At 39.9% G+C, this 25,175-nt stretch overlaps 1 protein-coding gene across 1 annotated transcript in view; it reads left to right on the forward strand.

The window, feature by feature from the left end:
• Nucleotides 1–646: 646 nt before the first annotated feature.
• Nucleotides 647–25,175, forward strand: part of nol4la (nucleolar protein 4-like a) — a 39,545-nt gene continuing 15,016 nt past the window's right edge. Inside the window, exons 1-2 of the mRNA XM_028453522.1 lie at nt 647–1,266; nt 22,976–23,131. Of these exons, the coding sequence (XP_028309323.1) occupies nt 922–1,266; nt 22,976–23,131 (501 nt within the window). The 5' untranslated portion in view covers nt 647–921. The remainder of the gene's footprint in view (nt 1,267–22,975; nt 23,132–25,175) is intronic.

Genomic DNA, 25,175 nt, shown 5'->3' on the forward strand with positions numbered 1-25,175 from the left:
TTTAAAAGCAGAAATGAGGTATAACAGTTTATGACTAACATGGTTTCAGCTCGCCTTTGCATCTTTTGTTTCTCTGCGCACACACCGCATTAGTCTAATTCAGATTCGAATCACTCTGAATTGTTAAGTCAAATTTCACAACTGTTTTCCTCACAAATGGAGCCCATGGTTCCACCCTCTCCACTGTCTCCAGCTTCACTCGTCTTCAAATCGGACATTTTCTCTGACGCTACTGGTGGCCCGCACACTTCCACAGCAGCGTGATGCACTGATGCGGGCACGAGTGCGGGATAAGGTGTCGGAGCAAAGCGCACATCTCATTCAAACAGGTGTGTGTGCAACACAGACGGTCCCAGCTGGCGCATGTAGGTCGGACACGCTGCAGACTTTCGTGCGTATCCGTGCGCCTTTATAACGTTTTTGTGAGAAAACGTGTCTGAAATGAACGTGTGCTGTTAGAAAGTAGGTCGGAAATAACTAAGAACGACGCCTTTTGTCCACGCGTTGTCTGCTCTTTGTTGTTTGGAGAGGACTGTAGTCACTAGTGGGCTCATTTGTTGTCGGCCCGGCCGTGACGTTTTTACGCACAGGTGGGAGAGCATATAGGACGCCCCCCCCCCCCCCCCGATCTCAGCCGCCGCGGAGGATGTGAGGAGGGACATTTCTTTGCGGCTCGGGACAGCACCGCTCCTCCGCTGCAAACAGGTGTGCAGCCGTCCGGGTCATCTCAGCCCAGGAACCATCGGGACTCAGGCACCGCACCGTCCCTCCAGCACACACCCTTCAGGACGCGGGACGAAAAGAGAGAGAGAGAGAGAAACGACAACCAAAACCCAAGTGTGTGTTAATTATTAGCCTGGGCTGTTTGACACACACACACACACACACGCACACACACAGACAGAGAGGGAGAGAGGCGCGATGGCAACCAAGAAGGCGTGCGCTGTGGATGCGCCCAAACGGAGCCGGAGCCCGGTGGTGCTGGAGGCTGAGATGTTCAGTGAATTTCAGGACTGGTGTCTCCGGACTTATGGAGATTCTGGCAAGACAAAGACAGTCACCCGGAGAAAATATAACAAAATCATGCAGACACTGTTGCAGAACGACGAGTCGGACGGCGTGTACGTGGACAACAGCCACATTAACGCCAAATTCAAATTCTGGGTGAAGTCCAAAGGATTTCAGGTCGGAACCAACGTTTTGGGAGAGCACAACAAGAAAGGAGCTCCAGGAAAGCCCGTCCTATACGTCCCAGTCAAGTCTACGGTACGGTGTGTGTGTGTGTGTTGTGTGTGTGTGTGTGTGTGTGTGTGCGTGCGTGTGTGTGTGTGAACGGGCACGAGGTGTCCCGTCACCGCCTGTAAGTTGCCTTTAATTATTCCAGGCTGTGCATGTGTTTGTCCTGTCACGAGGATTAAATGATAACTTGTGATGTTCTCTGGTCCCGGTTTCGTTCTGCTCTCTGTGTGAAAGCTTCACTTTGTCCTGCACATCCCGAGCAGAAACAGCCCCCTTCTCTCATCCTCTGCTGCCATGGCAACGCCGGTGCCTCCCGGCGGTGGCAATTGTGAGAGGCAGGGTACACGATGCGTGGCCGTCCCCGCCGGATTGCGTGCAGTCCTGTCAGACGAGAACAGCACATAACTGACAATATTTAGCCCGTGCAGGTCTCAATATGACCCGGTACGGTGGGGCAGGATACTATGCGCGCGCACGTGGGATGCAGCGGCATGTCGGTGGCTCGGTGGTCCGTGCTGGAGGGTGGGGGTGGGGGGGGGGGACTATTGTGCAACTTCAGACTCATCTCTATGACTGACAGCCGGTGAATCAAGGTGCACGTGCCCCCTGCACGCCCCCTTTTCGTGCATGTGCGCCCTCTGCGTGCGTGGCTCGTCCGACCAGGAAACAAGGAGATGTCCCCCTGGTTTTTTCTCGGTGTGAGCCGACGTGGCAGGTGCACTTCTCATTGTCCTGCGCGGGATGCGGATCGGCGCGTTGCTCTGGCAACACGTGTGCAGCCCAGGATGGTTTCCCCGCACGCACACGCACGCGTTTTCCTTCTGCAGTAGCAGTTCATTGTGCAGCATCCGAGCAACAGGGGTAGAAACTACAACTAATAAAATAATGATGCATTAATAATACATTTATGTGTGATTGATAACCACGTGACGGAAACAAATATAGGCCCAGCCTGGGTCTCTCTCTCTCTCTCTCTCTCTCTCTCTCTCTCTCTCTCTGTCTGTCTGTCTGTCTCTCTCTCTCAATTTCAAAACAGCTTTATTGGCATGGGAAACAAGTTTACCTTGCCAAAGCAAGTGTGACAGAACAATGTACACACCAAAAGAATAAATACATATTTATAATAAGCTACATTTTTGATGTGCAAAACAATAAAATAGAATAAAATAAAATTATAATAATAATCTCTCTCGCTCTCTCTGTGTGTGTGCGTGCGTGCGTGGGGACCTGCTGTACCAGCTTGACGAAAACCACCATTTTAAATAAGTACCTTTGGGAATGACCTCCCCCCCCCCCCCCCCCCCCCCATACCACCCCACCCCTCTGACAGGGTCTCCTTGGACCTGGGATACACATTGTGTTCTGAGACATGGACCATGTTTGTTGACCTTTATTGTTTTTTTTTAAAGTACTAATCCCTCTACAGGTGTTTTACCTGTGTGAATGAACAGGTTTAGATTCAGACCTTTACAAAAAACGCTGTAATCTCTGCTCAATATTAGGTTTCGCTCTGGGCAGGGGGGCAGGTGTGGTGGTCTGTCTCCACAGGTGCAGATGGAGCCTGTAATGTGTCACTGATGAGCTTTTTGTCTGTGGCTTTTGCCTTTTTTTCCTGTTGACATTGCTCTTTTTTCCCCCCATTCTAATCCAATATATTTATCAGTGAAACATGCTCCAGGTTATTTCTTTTGGTGAGTTTCTCAGCGAGGCCCAGCTAGCTGATATAACTCTGCTGATACAACAGCCCAGAGGACACTGAGAGAAAGACAGATTCCCTTTGAGGAAGCGTCGTCGACTCCTTATTGGATAAAAGTGCACACGCTTTGTAGCAAATATCACAGGGATAGTGAAACCTCCCCCTGACTCAGCTTCACTTGGGAATTTTAAACAACAAAAACATCTGTCTGCTGCTTATGATGAGTCAGATGAGACAAAACATATGAAAATCACAGTATGGGGAAGTTATGGAGTCTCATTCATGTGTGTGTGTGCTGTAAACATCCACACATGCAAGTAGGGTGGACAGTGGCGGCTCGCAGGGCTGCAGGGCTTTGGAGCTCTGGAAGGTCTGCTGCAGCTGCTCCCGGGGTGTGCCAAGTTTCTGTATGGGGGGCAGGCATGGGCCAAAGTGATGGGGAGGCAGTGTGGGGGCAGGGATGGATGCTGGCCGATGAACAGACAGAGAAGGTCTCTTCCAGCGTCGGTGAAGCACACAAGGCGGCTTCAGTGTGAGATGGGACCTAAGAGTGAGGGCAGACTATGGGTGTAGATATCTCCTTTCAGACCGGACAGAGAGTTATTTTCTCTCTGCACTCAGAGAAAGCCAGCAGGCCTCAGCGTGGAGATACAACCTCGTTTAGCTCTCATTATGTCCTGATTAGAGGATGCTGCTGAGGAGGAGGGGAACGGGACCAGAAACAGACACAGTGATGCACACAAAACGGCAAAAGAAATGCCTAGACGTCCTGTGTCATCCCCCTCAGCACAAGTCCATTGTACTAAATATTTGGAATTAAATTATTGCTTTTTGTTTCTATGCCAACCAATTCTGTTAATACCTAATTTCTCAATGATGAAGGGTTTGGTGGATGTCCTTCTGAATAAACTCACCCAAATGCTACAAAACAGGCTGTCAAAAACTACTGGAAAAAATGACCAAATGCTGAAATCATCATCAGTAAAGCATCTGGAAATTTCAACCTAAACACAGCAAATATTAGTTAAAGCACATGATAGCATAAAGCAAAGATAGCAACCTTTATCACAGCGGGGGGCAAAACAAACATGATTGTCTGATCCCAGTGCTACGTCAGCATTTAGAAAAATGAGCAATATTAGCATTAATACAGGAAAGAAAAAATAGAGCGTTTTTCTGTTGTGTATTTTTGTTTTTTGTGTTGTCATTTTGCATTCATCTTCTCTTATTTTGTGCATTTTTGTTGTCATTTTATTAATTTTTGTCATTTTGTATCTTCTTGGGTTCATTTTGTCAATATTCTTCTGTCATTTTTGTTTATTTTTATTCTCCTTGTGTATATTTTTCTACAATTTTGTGTGTTTTTGGACTCATTTTTGGGTTTCTGATTTACTTCGGGTGTTGCACAAACAGTTGCCGATGTTTGCCATATAGTGTTTCAACTCTGCCAACTCTATACTAGGGCTGAACGATTGTGGAAAATGATCTCATTGCGATTTTTTTCCTCAATATTGCGATTTAATATGCGATTATTTTTTTCCAGGGCCTCCTGTCATGTATTTTTCAATGAACACAAGCAATAAATCAATGTGCTTCATAATAAACTATTTCAGATTTATTTAAACTTTAAATAAATATAAAATATACCTTTTAAAGCAGAGATTACCAACAATAAAGCAAACAGATCTGTGGCTTTACCTCGTCAACATATCTAACTAAGTTTATGTTTCATGAAACATGTAAACATGTGGACTGTACTTCTTAAACACTCTCTGAACTTAACAGGACAGGACAAGACAAGACAAGAAGAAATAAAATAAAATTGCAGCCTTTGCGATTAGAACATCGCGTTTTATGATATTGCGATGATATCGTAAATGCAAATGATTGTTCAGCCTTACTCTATACTTAATTATTCAGGATTCAAAGCAGCTTCCCTATTTTTGTATGAGCACCAATGATTGCCTTTCAATAAAAGTGAGATAAGAATTGTTAATTATAATAATGGCGCAAAAATAAAAGATAGCAAGAAATGTTGAAAACTTAAAACTCGGGGTAATCTTTTTTGATGTTTAGTATTACTGAAGTATTTAGTACAACAGATCAAATATATTCAAAATATTTTAACAGAAGTAATTGTTTTTGATATTTGTTTTTAATTACATATGTAAATTTGTATGTAATATAAATGCTTGTTGGAATTTAGTGAATAAGGACGCAAAAAAGTCAAGTGTGTTGGTTTTAACTGACCCTGTAAAATGTTTTATCTTTCAAAGTAAAGTGTTTAAACAATAGAGCATAATTAGTCAATATTAAGAGTGATTTTATTTTTTGATTCAAAAGCAAATATTTTATATATTACTTTTTTGTTGTATTTGTAACAGGTACAAAAGTTTTGGAACTAGATGTTTGCTTCATCAAATTTCAATTTGGGAACATTCTATAAAAAGTTCTTGTTTTTTAGCATTAATAAATAAATCAAAACTGCAAGAAAATGATGTTAACTGTTCTGTGCAGTATGTCAAAGCTCAGCCTGATTACATTTAGCTGCAAAATGTTTGTATGAATATAGATGATCATTTTCAAGCATGAAATTGGCATATTCCAGTTTTTCCACAAAATGTGAATATTCATCTGAAAAAATTTAGGGTTTGAAATTGTCATTGTGTCTAACAAACCTAGGTACATACACAAACTGGTTGTGTATGCACTGCAGTGGTAATTTGTGACTCCAAAAAACACAAAATGACAACAAAAATGCACAGAATGAGAGTTAAAAAAATATACAGAATATCAATGGAAATGCACAGGGAAAAAAAACCTAAATTATAGAATAAGTAAAGCACACAAAATGAGAGAAACATCTGTTTTTGTAATTGAAAAACAACAACAAAAAAAGACGAAATGAGAGTAAAATATACAACAAAAAAAAAACAAAAAACAACAAAAACAAGTAAAATGTCTCCAAAAAAGCACAAAACCCTTTGTTGTTTCCTGTATTAATGCTCAGTAATAATTGGTCAATATTTGAAATGCTTACATGATTGTTGATAATGTGGCCCTCGGATCAGGCAATCACATTTTTGTAGCCCCCATCGTGATAACAGTTGCACATCTCTGATTTAGATCATTCTACAAGTAGTTTCTGAATGTGTTTCCTGCTAATGAGAATAAATTTAGTTTTTGTCTGAAACGCTAAATGCATAAACCTTTTTAGCCTCTATAATCGTATATGTAGTTACTGAGCACTAAATTAATAGAATAATATATGTCACATAAGTTTGTAATTATCAAAGTACATTCCCAGAGTATACGTTGTCAGAGGAACAACAGATTATATCCTTTAATGATTTATTGCATTTGAACTATATTTATATTGATAATTTTTTTTAAATAAATATATTTTTAATCAGTAGTTTAAACAAATAAATAAATTACTAGGCATTTCAGGGAATCTTTGGGTGTCTCACGATTCGAATCCAATTCTTAGGGTCACGATTCGATTCAAAATCATTTCTCGTTTTAACCGATTCTCGATTCAAAAATTGATACAATGCATGCATGTGTTAAGGCAAAGTATGACATCAAAACAATACAGTTTGTATCAGATAATTTTAAATAAACTGATTCCAACGATGCAATCACACAAAGGCAAACTTACAGTAAGACAAAAGGTAACATTTATTCATGCTAAACAAATAAAAACTTACTTACTGCACGAGAAATAACTTAACTTGCATTGTTTGACTTGCAATAAAAAAGAAATGGAAAAAAATTAAAAGAAAAAAAAATGGATTTTTGAAGTTTATGAATTTTAATCAATTCAGAATTGTGGATGATTCAAATCCACATAAAATAAATTCTTATGTGAATCAATTTTTTCCTCCACCTCTGGGGCCTGTGGCTAACTCTTCGTGCTAACAGGTAACAATTCAGAAATAGTTTAACGACCCTCTTATCGCATGAACAGGGTTTACAAAACTTTAAATTACTTTCTAACATACTTATGACTAAAATAATAATAGTATTCTGTGTATATTTTAAAGTTTTAAAGTGTGAAATATGTTAGCTGTCATGATAAAAATAACTATTTTTACATATTTGAAAAAAGTAACTAGTAACTTTTACTTTAAGTATTATTTGATTGAGCTACTTTTTACTTGTAGTTGAGTATTTTATGTATGACTTACTTTTGCTTGTACTTGAGTACAATTTCAATCAAGTAACAGTACTTCTACTTGAGTAGAATATATCAGTACTTTTTACACCTCTGGTATTTTTTTAGATTTGTTTATTGAACTTCTGCTGTTTTTTTTTAAACATTTTTTAACGGGAAGTTTCCTTGTCTGCTTCTGGTATGGAAATGGTCTTTTTCTAATCCGCGCAATAGAAAACGAGTGTTAAATGTTTTGCACCCCTCCATCAGACAGGAAGGGGAACATCATCATTCTTATCTGATTAATTAGTCTGCATTTCCCCTGAGAGCCCAGCCTTTGTGGAGGAGCCACATAGTCCAAAGAATACTGGCCTTATTATTTGGCAGAATTTGCATTTATGCCACTTTTGGTGCCTTTGTCAGGCTTTTATGTGGTTTTTCTCCCCTCATTGGAAAGCACTTAGTAGGAGCAACACATGCTTGTTTGTGGTGGGTTCAAACAGCAAAACAGTCCAGGTGACCAAACAAGGCCTGTATGAGAGGAGAGCTGCTTCCTTCCATGTGGTGTCAGCAACGGAGACGATTTTTCACCTGCGAGGTGGAGACACGTCTGATTGAGGGCAGAGCCTTTTTCTTTGTTCAACATTGAATTAACAAGTTTAAATGTGTTCATCTGGTCATTGGAGACGTTGCTACGTTACAGAGACTCACTGTAAACTGGAGGTGAGCTCCTATGGTGCTGGTTTTGTGCGTACATGTGTGTGCTCGTACAAAGAGGGGGTCGCTGATCGCATGCTCTGCGTTTCCTCCCTTCAGCACCCTCTCTGTTGCCATGGAGAGCCCGTTCTTTGCTTTCCCATAGGAGGAGAAATTAACACCATTTTTAACTGGCCCGGGGGCCTCCCCCCTGTGTGAGAGATAGTCTGTGCTGAGTTGTGCTCTACACACACACACGGAGAGACACACACGCAGACACACACTTAAAGACGGTAATAATCTCCCCGCCGCACTGCCACTGTCATCTCTAATACTGTTGGAGGCCAGAATTTAACGAACTGGGACAGCCCGATGGAGGTCGGAAAGTGGTGGATTGGACTCATGGATTGGATGATATTTGTGCAACTAATTTGCTTCCCATTTTGAGTCAGCGACCAGAACGTCAACAGTGCAAGTCTGTGTGGGCCACTGGGACTGTCTGTCTCCCTGGCTCAGTGGGATATTGAGGATGTCACACTATCAACTATTGCTTATCACTGGAGTGGATGGAAAAGAAACACACACTAGACACACACACACACACACACACACACACACACACACTAGACACACTAGTGCTGGGAAATATATCGAGATTCAAGATATATCGAGTGGCACATATTGTTAAGAAATGTCCCAGTCCCATTGACTCTTTCTGAGCCCTTCTGCGTATTTTTTAGTATGTATGCTTTTCTTGTCCCATTGTGTCATTTTTCCTCCTTTTGTTTATTTGTGTTCTTTTATGTATTTATTTTGTCCCATTATGATTTTTTTTTAAAATGTATTTATCTTTTTGTATCCTTTTGTGTATTTTTGAACACTTTTGTGTACAGAAATATTTTGTGTCTTTCTGTATTTTTGCATATTTCTCCGTTTATTTGTACATTTTTGTAGGTTTTTATTTGTGTTCTTTTATGTATTTTTGTTGTCCCATTTTGCATTTTATTTTAATTCTTTTGTGTATTTTGTTGTCCTAATAAGTATATGTGTTGTACTTCTGTGCATTTTTGTTGTAATTTTGTGTATTTTTTGCTACATTTTGTGCATTTACTTTCGGATCAGCAAATTTAACCCAGAATTTTCTTTCCGGTAAGACTTTATTTAAATTAGAATTATTGAGATTTATATCATGTATCACTATTTTGAGAAAAAATATCGAGATATGAATTTTGGTCCATATCGTCCAGCCCTAACACACTTAAAGACGGTAATAATCTCCCCGCTGCACTGCCACTGTCATCTCTAATACTGTTGGAGGCCAGCGTTTAATGAACTGGGACAGCCCTATGGAGGTCGGAGAGTGGTGGATTGGATGATATTTGTGAAACTAATTCCGTCCCATTTTGAGTCAGCAACCAGAACGTCAACAGTGCAAGTCTGTGTGGGCCACTGGGACTGTCTGTCTCCCTGGCTCAGTGGGATATTGAGGATGTCACACTCTGTCAACTATTGCTTATCACTGGAGTGGATGGAAAAGAAACACACATGCACACTAGGGCTGGCCAATATTATTGAGATTCAAGATATATCGAGTTTTCTATTTTGGTGATTTAGAAAATGACAATATCGCCTATATTTATATATTTCTTTATTTTATATATATTTTGGATTAAAATACTTGTTTTAGGAGTCACTGCTTTCACTATTTCTCAGAACAGCACGATAAGAACAGTTAGATGTATCGCTGAGTGTGTCCTAACCCAGACCTTTATCTAAACAAGCCACACTACAGAACTCACTCGCACGTGCTGTCCGTTACAGGAGAAGAAGCCAAAAGTGGCACATGTCCCTGTCCCATTGTGTATTTTGTTTTCCTATGTGTCTTTGTTGTTCTTTTGTGTATTTTTTGGTAATTTTGGACATCTTTCTGAGTAGTTTTGTGTATTTTTTGGTATGTATGTTGTTCTTTTGTGCATTTCTCCATTTATTTGTATGTTTTTGTATGTTTTTTTTTCTTTTTCTGTATTTTTGTCGTCTCATTGTGCATTTTTTTTCCTCCTTTTGTGTATTTTGTTGTCCTATTAAGCATTTGTGTTGTTATTTTGTGCATTTCTCTGTTAATTTGTGTTTTTGTAGTAATTTTGTGTATTTTTTTTGCTTTCATTTTGTCCAGTTAATTTTGGGGCCGCCAGTTGCCCATGTTTATGACACACACACGCACACGTTTTTTTTGTTTACCAATCTTAAAGCACCATGATGTTATTTTAGCCTGTGTGGTGTTTAGCATCAGCAAATTTAACCCAGAATTGTCTTTCTGGTGAGATTTTATGTAAATTAAAACTATCAAGATTTATATTGTATATCTGCATTTTGAGAAGAAATATTGAGATATTAATTTTGGTACATATCGTCCAGCCCTAACACACACACACACACACACACACACAGCTGTGGACAGAGGGGTTGAGCTCGATGCACCAATAATGACAAGATTGTATGATTTGTGGCAGAGGATATGAGTAGAAAGATGAAATAGAAAGAGGAATGTGTGTCACTTATATAAAAAAAATGAGAGACTGGATTTAACAGCGTTTTTTAACCTATTTTTCCATTAAGCAAATTTTTATCTCCCACTGTCCTCCCCCAGAACAAATCAGGTTTTGTTCCATTTACGTGTCCATTAAGCGATCCATAGATTTTACAGGACGGGACAGGAAAGATGACCTGTTGTCACAACTGCAGTGAGATAATCTGACTCATGAGCTCTGTTGACACAGCCATCTTTACTCCATTCATTCTCGAAAACACACACACGAACGAACGCACACATACGCGCACACACACACCCTTAAGCAGCTTATTGTGCAGCATCCCACCAGTTCTTTGGGAAAATCGTTGACATTGTAAGTTCTTTCTAAACCTTGGAAGTGTTGAATGTTAATATCTGTATGTATTTAATGTCACTCTCACATGTAACCATGGAAGGTCCTGAGTATTTTTGTGCAGTGTTGGTATAACCATCCTAAGCAAACATAGTTTTCATATGCAGTACATTGGTATTTCTTGATTTTACCCTTTACTAATGAACATGTAAGGCAAATGTATTTGTATAGTGCATTTCATGCACCATTGGTGTACATTGGTGTTTCTTCAATGTGTTGTAGGACCGAATGTGTGAATAGACATGGCAGTTTGTTCTTTTGTTTTTTTGCATTGAGGATACCTTGCCAGGTTGTGAAAAACAACAGAAAAATCCTTTACTTACATTGCCGACATCCTACCACGCCTTTTCCTCTAGCTCATTAACAATACTATTGAAAAATATTTAATTGCAGGTTAAACTTTTTTAGAAGTCACTTTTATTATGTTTTGTTTTTAACTTAAAGCTGAGTTTCTGAGAAACGTCTCGATGTCCCGCCCTAAACAGCCTCACTTCCTCCCACTGCCTCTGCCAATCTACCAGAAGCCACGCCTCTACTTTTCTGCACGCGCATCGCGGAACATAACAAGGTCACATTGATATAGGTCTATGGATCAGGTAAGAGCCAAAATCATATTTACCTGTTTGCTGTTGTGACGCGCGGCCTTGTTTCCGTGCACAGTTCGGCATTCACTTTGATTGACAGTCTCAAAAACAGGAAGTTGAAGCTTATTGGCTGGGTGATCACAGCACTTTTCCATTTATATAGGGGTCAATAGGACGAAGGAGGGACTTCTATTCATTAATGTATATGAATGACTACCGGCAGTAGACCGTAGTAAAAGACTAGTTAAGGCTGGGATACACTGCGATTTTTTCAACCGTTGTACTCAGCTTTAGCTCAAACTGTGCGACTCATGTGCAGAGCCCGAATGTGCGCAGCTCAGGATTTATGTTCTCACACTGTATGGACCGACACTCTGACACGATCTGACTGCTCACATTGTACGTCCATATACGACACGTTAGGGTCTTATTTCCGGAAATGCAACGTACGAAGAAGAAGAAGAACTCTGAAGCGTCGCTATTAAGGAAGAACCCGGAAGTGGAGAGACACTTGCAAATCTCAGCAAGAAGAGCTTTAAAAAAGAAAAGGCGGCGATGTGATGAACCAGGAGCTGGCTGGACAGACGTGGGCAGTACAGTCCATCAATTTTACAGCGGCCCTATGGTGTTTGCGCATGCGCAGTGTGAGAGTTTAAGGCAATAGTCCGTGGCACTGCTTCATCTGTGAGATACCCTCACGAGGAGCGACCAGGATATCAAACATGTTTGATTTCCTTACGATGGGGAGCTGGATCGTGAGGTGTTAATCGCTTCTCGTGACCCCATGTATATGTAGCACTTAAATAAGTGTTTGCTAAGCTGAAATGATTCTCAGAATTGTTAGAACTGCATGTATTGTAAAGCCTGTTTTGTTTGACTGTAGCGCCACCCGCGCCACCCGCCAGCGGGTGGCGCTGGAGAGCAAGGAGATGCACTAATACAGTGGGAGAGTGAGAAACAAAAACGTAGCCTTGACTGCAGTGAAGATGTGTTCCTTTCTGAGGCAATAAAGAGCTCATTTTGACAACTACATCAACGTGTCCGGGAATGATGTAACATATACTACACGATGCCCGACACATGATCGAGCAGACACTCGCACAATCCCAAAAATAGACGCACGAGTCGAAAATCACCTCAAATCTAAAGCTTTTGTCCCATTGTCATAGTTTAATCCTAACTTTCCTTTCATTTGTCTTCCTCAGGTGAAATGGTTTTTAATGAAAAACCACAACAAAAATGACTTGTTGAGAAAATGAACACTCTTCAGTCTTCAGTCACTCTTCAGGTTCAGCCTAAATGATGGAAAATGTCACCCAGTTCAGAAATAAAACAATCCATCGAGCTTCCTGTTTGTCCTGCTAGTATTGCACAGCGCAGAAGCCGAGCCTCGTTTACTCAGGACAGTTTGTTGTACATACTAAACAAATCATTAGTGAAACTGGCCATCGTACGGAGATACACATGCTCACATTTACCTCTATGTACTTCCAAAGTAAACGTGTCTGGGCTTTGAGAGATAACCAGAGAGCTCTTTGAAAATTCAGGAACACTGGAGAACAGGTTTGAAAAAAACTAGAACAAACTAGACTTGTAACTAAAAGAAGTGGCCAGGGTAGCAGGGAGTGTGCCATTTTAATGATGTATACACTATCGCATTATTTACATTAAACTATTAAATGCTAAATAGCATCAGATTCACATTTATGGAAGCTAACCTGGTTATATTTTATATTTTTGGGGGAATTAAAGGGAAACAATTTATTGTATTGTCTTCTAAATAAGTTCAAATCTTAAAATCCAAACTTAAACAAGTCCTCCATCCAAACCAAAGAGTGTCCAATCAAGTATAAACCTATAATTCTACTTTAGCTTTCTACTGATACAGGAAACACATGGTTATACCAAAATAAAATATAAGACTGTATTGACTGTAGCTAGGATGGCCATACATCCATTTCCATCTTTCAGTGCAGTCTTATGCTAGACGCACATTTGTCCTCCTTTTGAGACAATCCCTATTTTATATTTAATCTTATTGTATATATTTATTAATAAATAAATGGGCCTAAGTAAAAAAAAGGTAAACAATAAATAAGCATGTCCTTTAAGTGAGAAAAGTACAGTATTAAAACAGCACAGCGGAGACCGGAGAGTGAACGGCTGTAAAGCTGTGTTGCCAGGTTGGGTTTAAAGTTCCAAAGGGGGCGCTGTAGGGCAGACTGGTGGAGTTTAAAACCTTTATGGACAGAATTACAACTATTACATCTGCTCTATCTGGCAATGCAGCGCAGACAGCGTCATGTGTGGTGCTTTAAACAAACACCGACGTGTAGCTGAATGAAAAAGGTACATAAACAGGGGACAGAAGCTGCTCATTCATGGAATTATTGGAATATTTATTTAGCGCTCTGTTAGCCATTTAAAAGTGTTTGAAATGCTAAATGTGCGCTCTGTTTGGATAACGTATAGCACAGGCTACACACTTGAGCTAATGTCAGTTGTAGTTCAAGTTCTAGTAAATAAAATCTATTATTAATGTTTGCTACTGTATGAAGGTATTACTTTTGAGAGTTCTCTGCTTGAAAACAGTTGTTGGTTTTGGAAAAAAACAGTTTTGAATGTGAAAATGAATCAATAAGAAAACAAAGACATCATATTTTGGGTATCAATGTACTGTAGAATAGAATACAACTTTATTTGCCATTGCAACAAGTACGACAAAATGGCAAAAGCCCTTTAGTCAGTGCAAACAACGAGAATTTAAAATAGAATAAATAAGAAACAAAAATTAAAATCAGGGTGAGTGCAAAAGCTGCCATAAAAAATATATATATTTATGACAGTGAGGTTGATTGTTATTGCTATGGCATATGAGGTGTGTTTTTTACTACTTACTGTGTTTAGCAAAGCAGATTATATTGTCAATTAAAAATATTGTACCCGAAACACTGACTATAACTGAGAAGTATGAAACTAAACTAAATCAATTTTGAGACTTGGTTTTGTTCTATTTTTAATATATGAAATTTGACTCTCAACTGTCTTTTTTTCTCAGTTATATTTTGTTGTGGTTTGCTGACTTTGTCTAGTTCTAAAAATGGTAAACTTTGAGAAATGACCGTCATGATTGTAGCTAAATTCTCACATTTTCAATGGAAAACAACGTCAACAAAATGTGTCAAATGAAATGAATCAATCAAATGTGATGTTAGACATTGAAATATTAACAGGTTGAAGTCATTTGTTGACGACTCGACTGGAAAAGTTGAAACCTGAGCATGAGTCCTGACTCGTGTTTCTTAGCGTGTTAAACCCGTGGAGCTAATTTCCTGTGTGGCTCATCCCTCCTGTCTTTGCCGGCCGTCTCTGTGACCCAGCTGCCTCCCATGAACCCCCCCTCCTCCTCCCCCTCTTCCTCCTCTTCCTCCTTTTCCTCCTGACCTGTCAGTGTGCAGGACTAATTCTCTCTCTCTCTCCTCCACGACTCAATGTGTGTGCGACCAACTCGCCAGCGGGGGTGGGGGCAGCCGACTCAACCCCTCCAGTCTCCTAGCAACAGAGCGGTTTGGTGTGGGACAGGAGATGGGTGTGGAGGCAATGGGGGCTGGTTTGTTGTGCAGTGGCGGTGGTGGTGGTGGAGAGCTAAAGTCTTACGGGATTAGAAAGGATGGAGGGAAAGAAATAGAAGGAAGGTGAGAGTGTGTTGGCGACGCGTCTCCTTGTGCTTTTAAAAAAAGCCAAACATCTCCAGAGCAGCTCGACAGCTGTTCTCCTCTGAGACGATTCGGTTAGGAGCTCCACCCGGTGGACATATCCCAAGCCTAACACACACACACACACGCGCACGCACACACACACGCACACACGCACACACGACATGCTGTGTTTGGAGGTGAATGTTTAACTCCCCGTTGACTCGTGGTTGGAAAGACCTCAGGGGGCAGGAGAGCTGGATCAGCCCTCCTTCAGGTGGCAGATGAAGACCTAACAAAAACAGATACAAGGGTTCTGCTCAGTTTGTTTGTTTGTTTCTTTCTTTGAATGTATTGAATTTATTGATTATTTAAAAGAGACGATGCACAATATTGTACAGACATGCTGTAAATGAGCCAGATTTAGCCAAAACAGGCTAGTTTTCATCTGGTGTCCCTGGTTAGATCATAAAAGCAACTCAGAGTGTAAAAAGTATAAAAAACAGAGAGAATACAACATGAAAAAAGAGAACAAATATGACTCAGGACTAAAACTTCCACACAGTATGTTACAACTGAAACACATTTCAAACAAAAAAGTTCTTTCTTTCTTTCTTTCTTTCTTTCTTTCTTTCTTTCTTTCTTTCTTTCTTTCTTTCTTTCTAGCATCATTTGCAAATTTCAGTTTCTGAAAAACTACAAAATACAGTCTAAACATGGATGGCTGTGATGTCAAGCAAATGAATGCATGTTTGTTCAAAAACCGTGGCTCAGTGGTTGAGTCGGGGTTAAAATCCTGCTCTATCCAAAACATTGTTGTGTCCTTGGGCAAGGCACTTTACCCACATTGCCTCATATGAATAGTGCATGAATGTTGGTGGTAGGCACAAAATGGCAACCACACTTCTGTCAGTATGCCCCAGGGCAGCTGTGGCTGGTATGTAGCTTACCACCACCAGTATCAATGGTGTGAATGAATAATGGTTTCTGTGAAGCTCTTTGAGTATCCTTCAAAAAAGGGCTAAATAATTCCAATCATTATTTTAATTTAAATTTTTCTACCATTTTTGGTTAGAAAGAAATGCTCCCCGAAGCATTTTCCTGGTGCACCTTTGAAATGTCAGTGGTGGGGAATGCAGCAGCGTTGTGGGTGAACTGCACAACCCACAATTGTGTGAGATTACCCAAATCCAGTGTGAAAGGACCCAGTACCATTGTCCCAAACAGCAGCGGCAGCTTTGGCAGCAGCAGCAGCAGCAACGGTGGTGGTAGTGATGTCACCAGAGGGGGGAAAGAGGATGATACCTCCAAGTGCGATAGATTACAGCTGTGATGATGAGGTGGAGGAGATGGCTATTATTTCATTTATTATCATTACATTTAGCCCATGCTGACACAGGAGAGAGAGAGAGGGGAGAACGGCTGAAGTGAGAGGGGTAGGGGTGCAATGGGAAGAGAGAGGGGCCGGATTAAAACAAACCCGCTCTGTGAGCTGGTTTTAGTTGCTATGGCAACGATCATTACCTCGCACTTGGGAGAGCAGGAGCAAGAAGGAGGAGAGGAGAGGAGGAGGGGTAGAAGGGATGTAAGGAGAAAAAATAGTCGGGACAGGAAGGTATGGGATGGAGATGGTTCATGGAAAGCATGGGAATGAAAACAGTGGATCTCAGGATGAGCTGAAGAATCACAAATAAAGAGACAACTTTTTGCACCTGGGACCCTCCTTTCACTCAAAAGCATTTCCTTTCATTTAGAGACAATGTTCAAAGTATAATTGCACTTTGACGCGTTTCCATTGAAGGTTGTTTTGGGAACGAGCCTCGTCGTAATTCCTGTGAAATCTCATCCCGTGAGAATTGGCTGCAGAAAGATGGACGCTCAAAACCTCAAAGGAATGTTATTACTGTCACAACATTCCTTTGTTGTGGCAGTAATAATTTTAAAGTATAATGCTAACAAATATCTCAGTCTCTTCTTCTGTCTACACGTACCGCGCCATGTTTTCTCGGGGAGAAGTGGTCATGTGACCCGGTATGTCACGTCATCTGAGCATGTGCGTCACGTCATGTGACGTGTATTTGCGGAAAAAGTGTTTCCATGGTGCTTTTGCGATACATTTCATATTGAAACATCTGAAATTCCTCCTCATGAAAGCGTAAAAACATTTTACTGAAATTTGAATGTTTTTTTTTTTTTGAAAGTCAGGTGTTTCCATTACCAGTTTTTATTGCGCTATTTCGATTTTGCGCTGTTCCAAGTGTAATGGAAAGCCAGCCACTGACACCTACTACTTAATCTTCATTACAAAGAAAACTAAAAGACATGATCTGAAGACAAACGGTGTACTGACTGGACCCAGTGACAGGGTGAATAGGAAGAAGAGCTTTAAAGTAATGAAATAAAACATGTACAGTAGGTGGTGATATGCACCTATTCAAGTTGGTTGCAACACGCCAATAACCAAGAAAGAAGACACTAAACCACACATTGTTTAAACAATTACGTCACACATTTTCTTTGTAGCTACAACCTGTTTCTCGTCAAATCCAATGAACCTAAAATGTATTGCTTTGAATTTTGGCTGGAAATCAGAATCTGCTCAGTGAAAAGATGCAAACTCGGCACATAACCAGTTAGGAGTGTGACGATATCTTGATAGGGCAATATATCGCAATAATATTTAGTACGATCGATTATATGCTGGCGCTAAGTATTGATTTTTTTTTTTTTTTTTCAAAACCTTTTCTGCTTTTTCACTAAAAATGTGCAGGTACGTCTTCACAGAAATGTTGTCACTGTTTGTTGAAGGAACCAATATATTGTTTACTGGAATATTGCACTATAATGGTGTCACTGGTAAGAAAGACCCTATTTTTTGTTTACAGAAATCACTATTGGAGACACTTATTCATTTACATTGGTATGTTGACACTTATTTACAAAAGTGTTACACTAAAATAGTGTCACTGTTCATAGGACACTTTTTCAATTAATTGTCTTTCAGAGATGCAAAATAAAATTTTTATTTTTTCACTTAATCTTTTTTTGTTTTGTTATGTCATAGATTATCGTAGATGAATTTCTGATCAATATACCGATAATTGCATTATCGTCATATTGTGAGATAATCGTTATTGTGAGCTTTGTATCGCGTATCATATCGCGAGTTACCCAGAAGTTCCCACCCTTATAACCAGCACTTGAACCAATAACTCTCATACTGTGAGGTAGCGATGTTACCTAGAGCTCTACTTGTAAAATGTCCGTGAACTTCATTCAGATAATTGGAGCCTTTGGCACATTTTACCTTAGATACAGAAAGGTTTGGTGACCAGTAAATATTTACGTTTGACTGCCGTTGAGTGAATCTAGGTTGTACAGTGTGATGTGTTCTTTAGTGTGGACTTGATGTGAGGTTATACACCTGCCAGAGTGGAGCCTCATCTATGATTACACCTATTTTCTGTGAGACATTTCAGGTTGTTCCCATCGGGCTCTGTGAAATGATAACTCATCAGACATGTGACTAATGTACTTTTTCACTTCACTGAAACAAAGGGAACTGTTCTAGGCAGTGGGAGGGTTTTTCAGGGCTCGGCTTATACACTCGTCATCAAATACCCACTCTGAATTTTAACAGCGCGGTCATGAATAATGGTGAGGAATATTATGCTGATGGCCAAGTATAATGACAAAGGTGAGCTCAGCATGTGTGTAATCAGGTTGGCATTAGTTTCAATCTCTGTCTAATTACCAAGACACAACCAGCCACTACATTCCACCACTGTTGGTGGCAAGGCACTGTTTCCCTGTTAGTAATAATGCTATAAGTAAGTATTAATGTCTTTAGTTTCATCATTAATATAATATTGCATAAAAGAACACTCAGAAATCGCAAAATTCCGTCAAGCACCAAATATCCTCTTTGCCTTGTATTGAAAGTTATCTGGATCAGTGATCCTGACCATGGTACCATAATCATTCACACTTAAACGGCTTTATATTTATATCCCCAATTATAACAATACAATAGGCCCAAATGTTTGGGGCACCTCCATTTTTTGAAAAGTCGCGATTAAATGCGCAATCTATATCCTATTTGGATTAAACTCATTGCGGTAATTGAGGAATCAACCTGACATAACCGAGACAAATTTCCTACAGATTGGTCAATTATAAACCGAGACATGAATTTTTGAAATTTCGCCAATGATGAGAAATAGGGTTTTTTCTGAACTTATACAAAATCTGTATATTGATCTGGATCCCCTCCAAAATGTAATGGAATCTTCCATGACATAAGGTCTATCTTTTGTTAAAATGTTGTCAATCCATTAAGTACTTGTGATGTAATCCTGCTAGCAAACAAACAAACAAACAAACAAACAAACAAACAAACATTAACACTTCTGTGGCAGAGGTACAAGCAATAAATCAAACACTATCTAAAACCAAAGAGACAGAAAATGCCAGAACCGGTCTTTTATTTGTCTAAAGAAGTGAATAAAGTGCCCTAATTAAATGCCTTAATCCATTCGTTCCCTTGCATGCTTGCTATGGGAGTTTGTGTGTAAAACATCAGCAGGTGCAGCAGGACTGCAGCGATAAGATCAGTTGGAAAATGCAAAGTGTTGACTGTTAGCGTAAAAGCAGCGACGGGATGGAGGAGTTATTTAGAGGGAAAGATGGATGCAGAGGAGAGGGAAGCCCCATGTGGTGCTGTGGATGGAGGCTGTTGTCCTGGCGATCGTACTTCTATGGTGTGTCACATGACCCTTTGCCCAGCACACCTGCCCGGGAGAAATCAGTGGCAGTTTCTATGGAGACAGGGTCAGCAGTACAGGAGGAGGCAGGATGGCTGCCAGAGGTGGTGGTTGGAGGTCTGCTGGTTTCATACAGTGTCTGTGCTGTTATTTTTAAACACAGAAAAGATGAGATGATGGTTTCAGACTTGACGACCCAAAGAGGGAAAACTGTAGATTATGGAGAGAAATGTTTCACAAGTTTCTGTTGTCACATTATAATATGGTCTGTTATCATTTTAATTTGTATGATCCAATAGTATTTTTTTTTTAATTTAATCGTCCTCAAATGCAGCATGATGTAGACTTTCTTTATTGATGACATTTTAATAAGTAATCCTCTCGAAAAGGACATTTATGCTTACTTAACGGTAACCTCAGTGCCAAATCTCCTCTTTGCCAATTATTGGCAGATATGGTGCCATGATCATTCACACTATTAATAACAGTAGGTCGAAACATATGGGCACCCTCATTTTTGCAAAGCAGTGCACAATCAAAATCTGATTTTGATAAAACTAAATATCGGTCAATTATAAATCGAGATATGAATTTTGGTTATTTGGCCGATGACGGGAGAGAGAAATTTTTCGATTTTGTCATAAACTGATCCAGGATCAGTATATTAATCCGATTCTGGATCCTCTCCAAAATTTAGTAGAACCTTCCGTGACGTAATGTCTATCTTTGGTTAAGATTTTGGTAATACTGTATAATGCCTTTAAAAAAATACTGGGTTTGATTCTCTGTGATGATTTAGTAAGTTTTATGCAAGGAATGAATATATTTTCTTCTAAATTGTCTAAAAAAGTGTTGAAAAGAACATTTTGGGCCACACTTTATTTGAATTTTTACACTTAAGGCTGAAATTATGGTGTCATTATCTATCACGAGAATGAATAAGCTGTCATTTAGTGTTGTTCGCTAAATTATGACACCTTTGGAGCTATGTTGGCATTTTTTGGGTTAGGTGGAGGGATCTTGTTGGGTTAGGGGTTAGGGTGACAAAGTGTTAGGGTTAGGATAACAAATGACTCTTGATGATATTATTCATGCTAATGACAGATGTCATGTCATAATAACGACAGCAGATGTCAGCCTTATGTATAAAACTTCAAGTAAAGTGTTACCAAATTTATATTATTTGTCATTTTGGCATTTTAAAGAATAGAAAGCTAAGCCATATATGAGCTACATCTCTGTTCACCATAAAAGTATAGTATGATTCAGATGTTGCTGCTCAAACATACTTGAATCTAGGGATGTAACGATTAATCGCAAGGCAGTTAAAAATCGATTCATAGATACCACGGTTCACATTGATGCTCTGAAAATTGAATCGCAGTACTTTTTTTAAACAGCAGAGGGCGCTACATATTAATCCTTCCAGAAGCGGAAGTGACGGGCGGAATCTGCTACTATTTTCTTTCTGGCCGCCATTTACTGTTAAACATGTTCATAAATTATTCTTTTCTCCTTTAGCACCGAAAGAATATCTGTAATATTACGTGAATATCTGTAAAAGTCAGGTTTTTCTATTAACTCTGTCTGCTAGCATAGCTTCTCTTCTTCACTGGTGGAATAACTGCATGCCAACCGACCACTGGGTTACCAGCGCCCTCTGCTGGTCTAAACAAATATCTGATGTAAATACAGTAAAATGACTGTTTTTTTTTTTTAAAAGTCCAATTGTTAAGGCACAAAATACATTTTCAGTTGCACTTTTAAAAAGAAAAAGAACTATTACGCAGTTTTGAATTGTTTATTATAGAACCAGAATTTAAATTAATAGGCTTCTTCATTTGTATTATTCCTTTATTTATTTCATTCAAGATTTATTTTTAGTTAAATTGCATCATTTTGAATAGTTTATCAAGGGATTCTTTTGACAATGAAAAATAAAAGGAAAATAGTATAGTAATTTCCCCAAAAAAATAAAGGAATAATTTTCAGTCATTTGTCAACATTCCCATTTTGTAAAATAAATCGTGAGAAAATCGTATCGTGAACCCAGTATCGTGAATCGAATCGTATCGGGAGTTGAGTGAATCGTTACATCCCTACTTGAATCTAATGAATGTGCCATCTGCTGAAAGCCTGATACTCAACGACTCCTGAGTTGCATTCAGCTGCAGTAAAGATTGGAGGCATTTAAACCCGGTTGGATGGATATGAGCTCCTGGACTGCAGTGGGGAGCCCCTGGCAAACACTATCGATCACCCACTTGCTAATTGTCACTTCCCCTTTGATGCATGACATCACCAGGTGCGACACTGCATGTGTGCTGTTAACACTGGCAACAGTTTGCTGAAAATGAATCGTTGCGCTAGATTTCTGCTGTTCAACCATTTATTTTGACCACATGAGATGTTTGGGACCAATAACAGCTCTGTAATCTTTACCCTTCTGAAACTGTATTGTCTGAAATGTGTGATGAGCAACAGGTGAAGATGGACTGTCAATATCTTAGTATATCGCTGCCTTGTTGGCTACTTTCGATTGATATATGTGCGAATTTTATTGCAGGATGTAAAAGTCCCACTTGTTACTTCTGCTCCCTGTGGTCTTTAAATCAAACTACAGCCATTGTTCACCTTTACAATTTGCACTGCTTTCACGTAGTAAAACGATGAGCAACTCTATCACAGCAGGGGCCACAAACATGTTATTGAATCTGACCCGGGGGCCACATTATTAATGTTCAAGTCAGCATTTAGAATAATGACCAATCAGAGCATTAATACAGGGGGAAAAAATGTTTGTCATTTTTTTTGTATTTGTAGTTTTGTTTGTTTTTGTCATTTTTTGTATTTCTGTTCTCGATTTGTGCATTTTTGAGGTCATTTTCTGTCTTTTTGTTGTTGTTGTCTGTATTTTCCTGTCATTTGTTGTAATTTTGTTAACAGTTTCTTTGTCTATGGAGCTATTCTGCAATGTGTTGTTGTTTTGTGTGTTTTTGGAGTCATTTTGTGTTTGTCTTTGTTATCATTTTATGTTTTAGTAATTTTGTGTCTGTGGAATTTATGTTTTTGTGCATTTGTGTAAAATTTGCTTTTGTAGTCGGCAAAATATTAGACCGAGGGCCAAATGTGGCCCCCAGGCCTCCATTTGCCTATATCTGTAGTAGATCGACACATATTAAAACCTGTGTGTGTCTGTTTCAGTGTTCGGATGGCAACTCGACCCAGGACAACTCCTCTCTAAAACGCGTTGCCGTCGTCGAAGACTTTTTTGACATCATCTATGCCATGCACGTGGAGATGGGCGCGGATCCCGGGAGAGCACCCAAACACGCAGGCCAAAAGAAGACCTACAAGGCTGTGAGTAAACACCAGCAGGTGTCTGCATGCTGCAGGTGATCAGGCTACCACCGTTACTTGTTACACTGCGAAGGCTGACAGTGAAAACAAGCCAAACAGCGTTTAAAGAGTCAATACAAGCAGTGTTGTATCATGTTTCCTTCTGCCGCGTCCATGTGTCTGTTACCGATTGTGTGAAATGAGAATGTGAGCACGTCTATCCTCAGCTTTAAAAAAAAAAAAACAAACAAAAAAATACAAGCTAAACAAATCAACTTTCATGTAAAAACAAGCTGAAATAAACAGTTTTCTCTAAAACTTTACCTGAAATGTTAAGCTTTGTTTGGTGAGCATATGTCACTGGAAAGGCTGCCTGAGACGTGTCAGAATCTGTCTTTTATTTATTCAAAACAAAGAAATAAGTCACCTTATACACGGAGTTTAGAACAGGGATTTTTTCCTCCATCATAGAGCAGAGACATTAAATGTGAAAAACAGGATTAAAGATGTGCATGGCTTCATTAAAAAACTGTATATAAAGATAAATAATATACATTTTATACAGCCATTACCATGTACTCACGTAGCCCTATAGGTTCTAATTATGGATTAAAATTTAAAATTATATATCTCTTCAAATCTGTAACTTGCATTCCTAAACACAATAATTATTTTTAGAGATATCTAAAATATCCTGCTCGCGTAATTTTTACCCTGGTTTTGTTAAACAAAAAAACAAAACAAACTTGATTTAAATTTGCCTTGTTTTTATTTACTAACTAGAAAGACATTTTTTTTTAAGTGTGTTCAGGGGTTCTGAACTGGTCTCAACCTGGGACCCACATTTTGCCATTTGTCATTACAGCGCGACCCCACCCACCAATAACCCGCCCTGACTGGGGTTTCTTTAATTCAATGTGTACAAGTTGTTAAAATGAGTGGATAGTGGAAACATAGTAACATCAAAAAAAAAAATCAGAAAGTCATTACACAGAATGTGGTTCTTTTATTATAAAAAACAGGTGAAAAAAGTTAAGTGAGGAAAGTCTGAAAAAGGAATCTTGAGCCACTCTAGATCTGAAACTTTGAAGTCGACCATAACACATGTTTGTATGAAAAGCATTGAGTGCTCTGTCAGGTTCTCATACATAGCGTTAGATTTTTGCCTGCGCCAAACAAACCACTTCCACCACGTCATGGAATAAAATCTATTTCAACATGAGAGGCTGTGCACGCGGCCTGTGGACAATGTTCGAGGTAAAGAAGCCTTTGTTTGCAGTGGTAGAGACAGCAGTGGGGCAGGGGGTAGTAGTTAGCAGGACTCTGTTACCCCTTCCTCTCATCCCACCTCCCCCAGGAATAAAAAAAAAAAAGTCAACGAGCCAATTCCCGTTGCCCTATAGAGATGTCTTGTCACGTCTCATAGAGCGCACCCTTTTGAGGCGGCAGCATCACTGGGGCAGGGCATAATATGGAGCTGTCACTGTGGCCTTCTGGGAGGTGCACACTCCTCTGGGTGGCCTTTTCCTCTCAGCAGCCTCGAGGGGCCGCGAGGGGTGGGGAGGGTGACGGGCAAAGGGGATGATGGGCAACCCCGCTGCCTCCTCATGGTCACGTGAAGGTCGCAATTTACAGGGAAACGCCAGAGGGGGTGAGGACAGAGGGGATGGGTGGCACAGCAGAGGAGATGAGCTTTAGAGAGAGAGGAAGAGGAGGAAGAGGAGGAGGAGGAGGAGGAAGAAGAGGAGGAGGAGGAAGAGGAGGAGCCCCTGGGAGCAGGAGGAGAGACAAGAGCAGGAAAACACATGCTTTTTTCGAAATCACATGCTAAATTACTACTCACACTAAGTCTGACGTCAAAATGAGTATGTAGTGCGTTCACATTAAATAGTATGAAAAGATTGAGTACGTGAGAAATACCCAGATGTGTAATACATTGGGACATTTTTTAAGTATGCACGGTGTGCACACGAGTCATACTCAACTGCCCCATGATGCATTGCGAGCGGAATATAAAATCGCCCTGGGACCAGCTTCAAGCTAGCAAACATCCCCTTTTCATAAT

The sequence above is a fragment of the Gouania willdenowi genome, chromosome 7 (assembly GCF_900634775.1).
Source record: "Gouania willdenowi chromosome 7, fGouWil2.1, whole genome shotgun sequence".
In the NCBI taxonomy this organism is placed as follows: Eukaryota; Metazoa; Chordata; class Actinopteri; order Blenniiformes; family Gobiesocidae; genus Gouania; species Gouania willdenowi.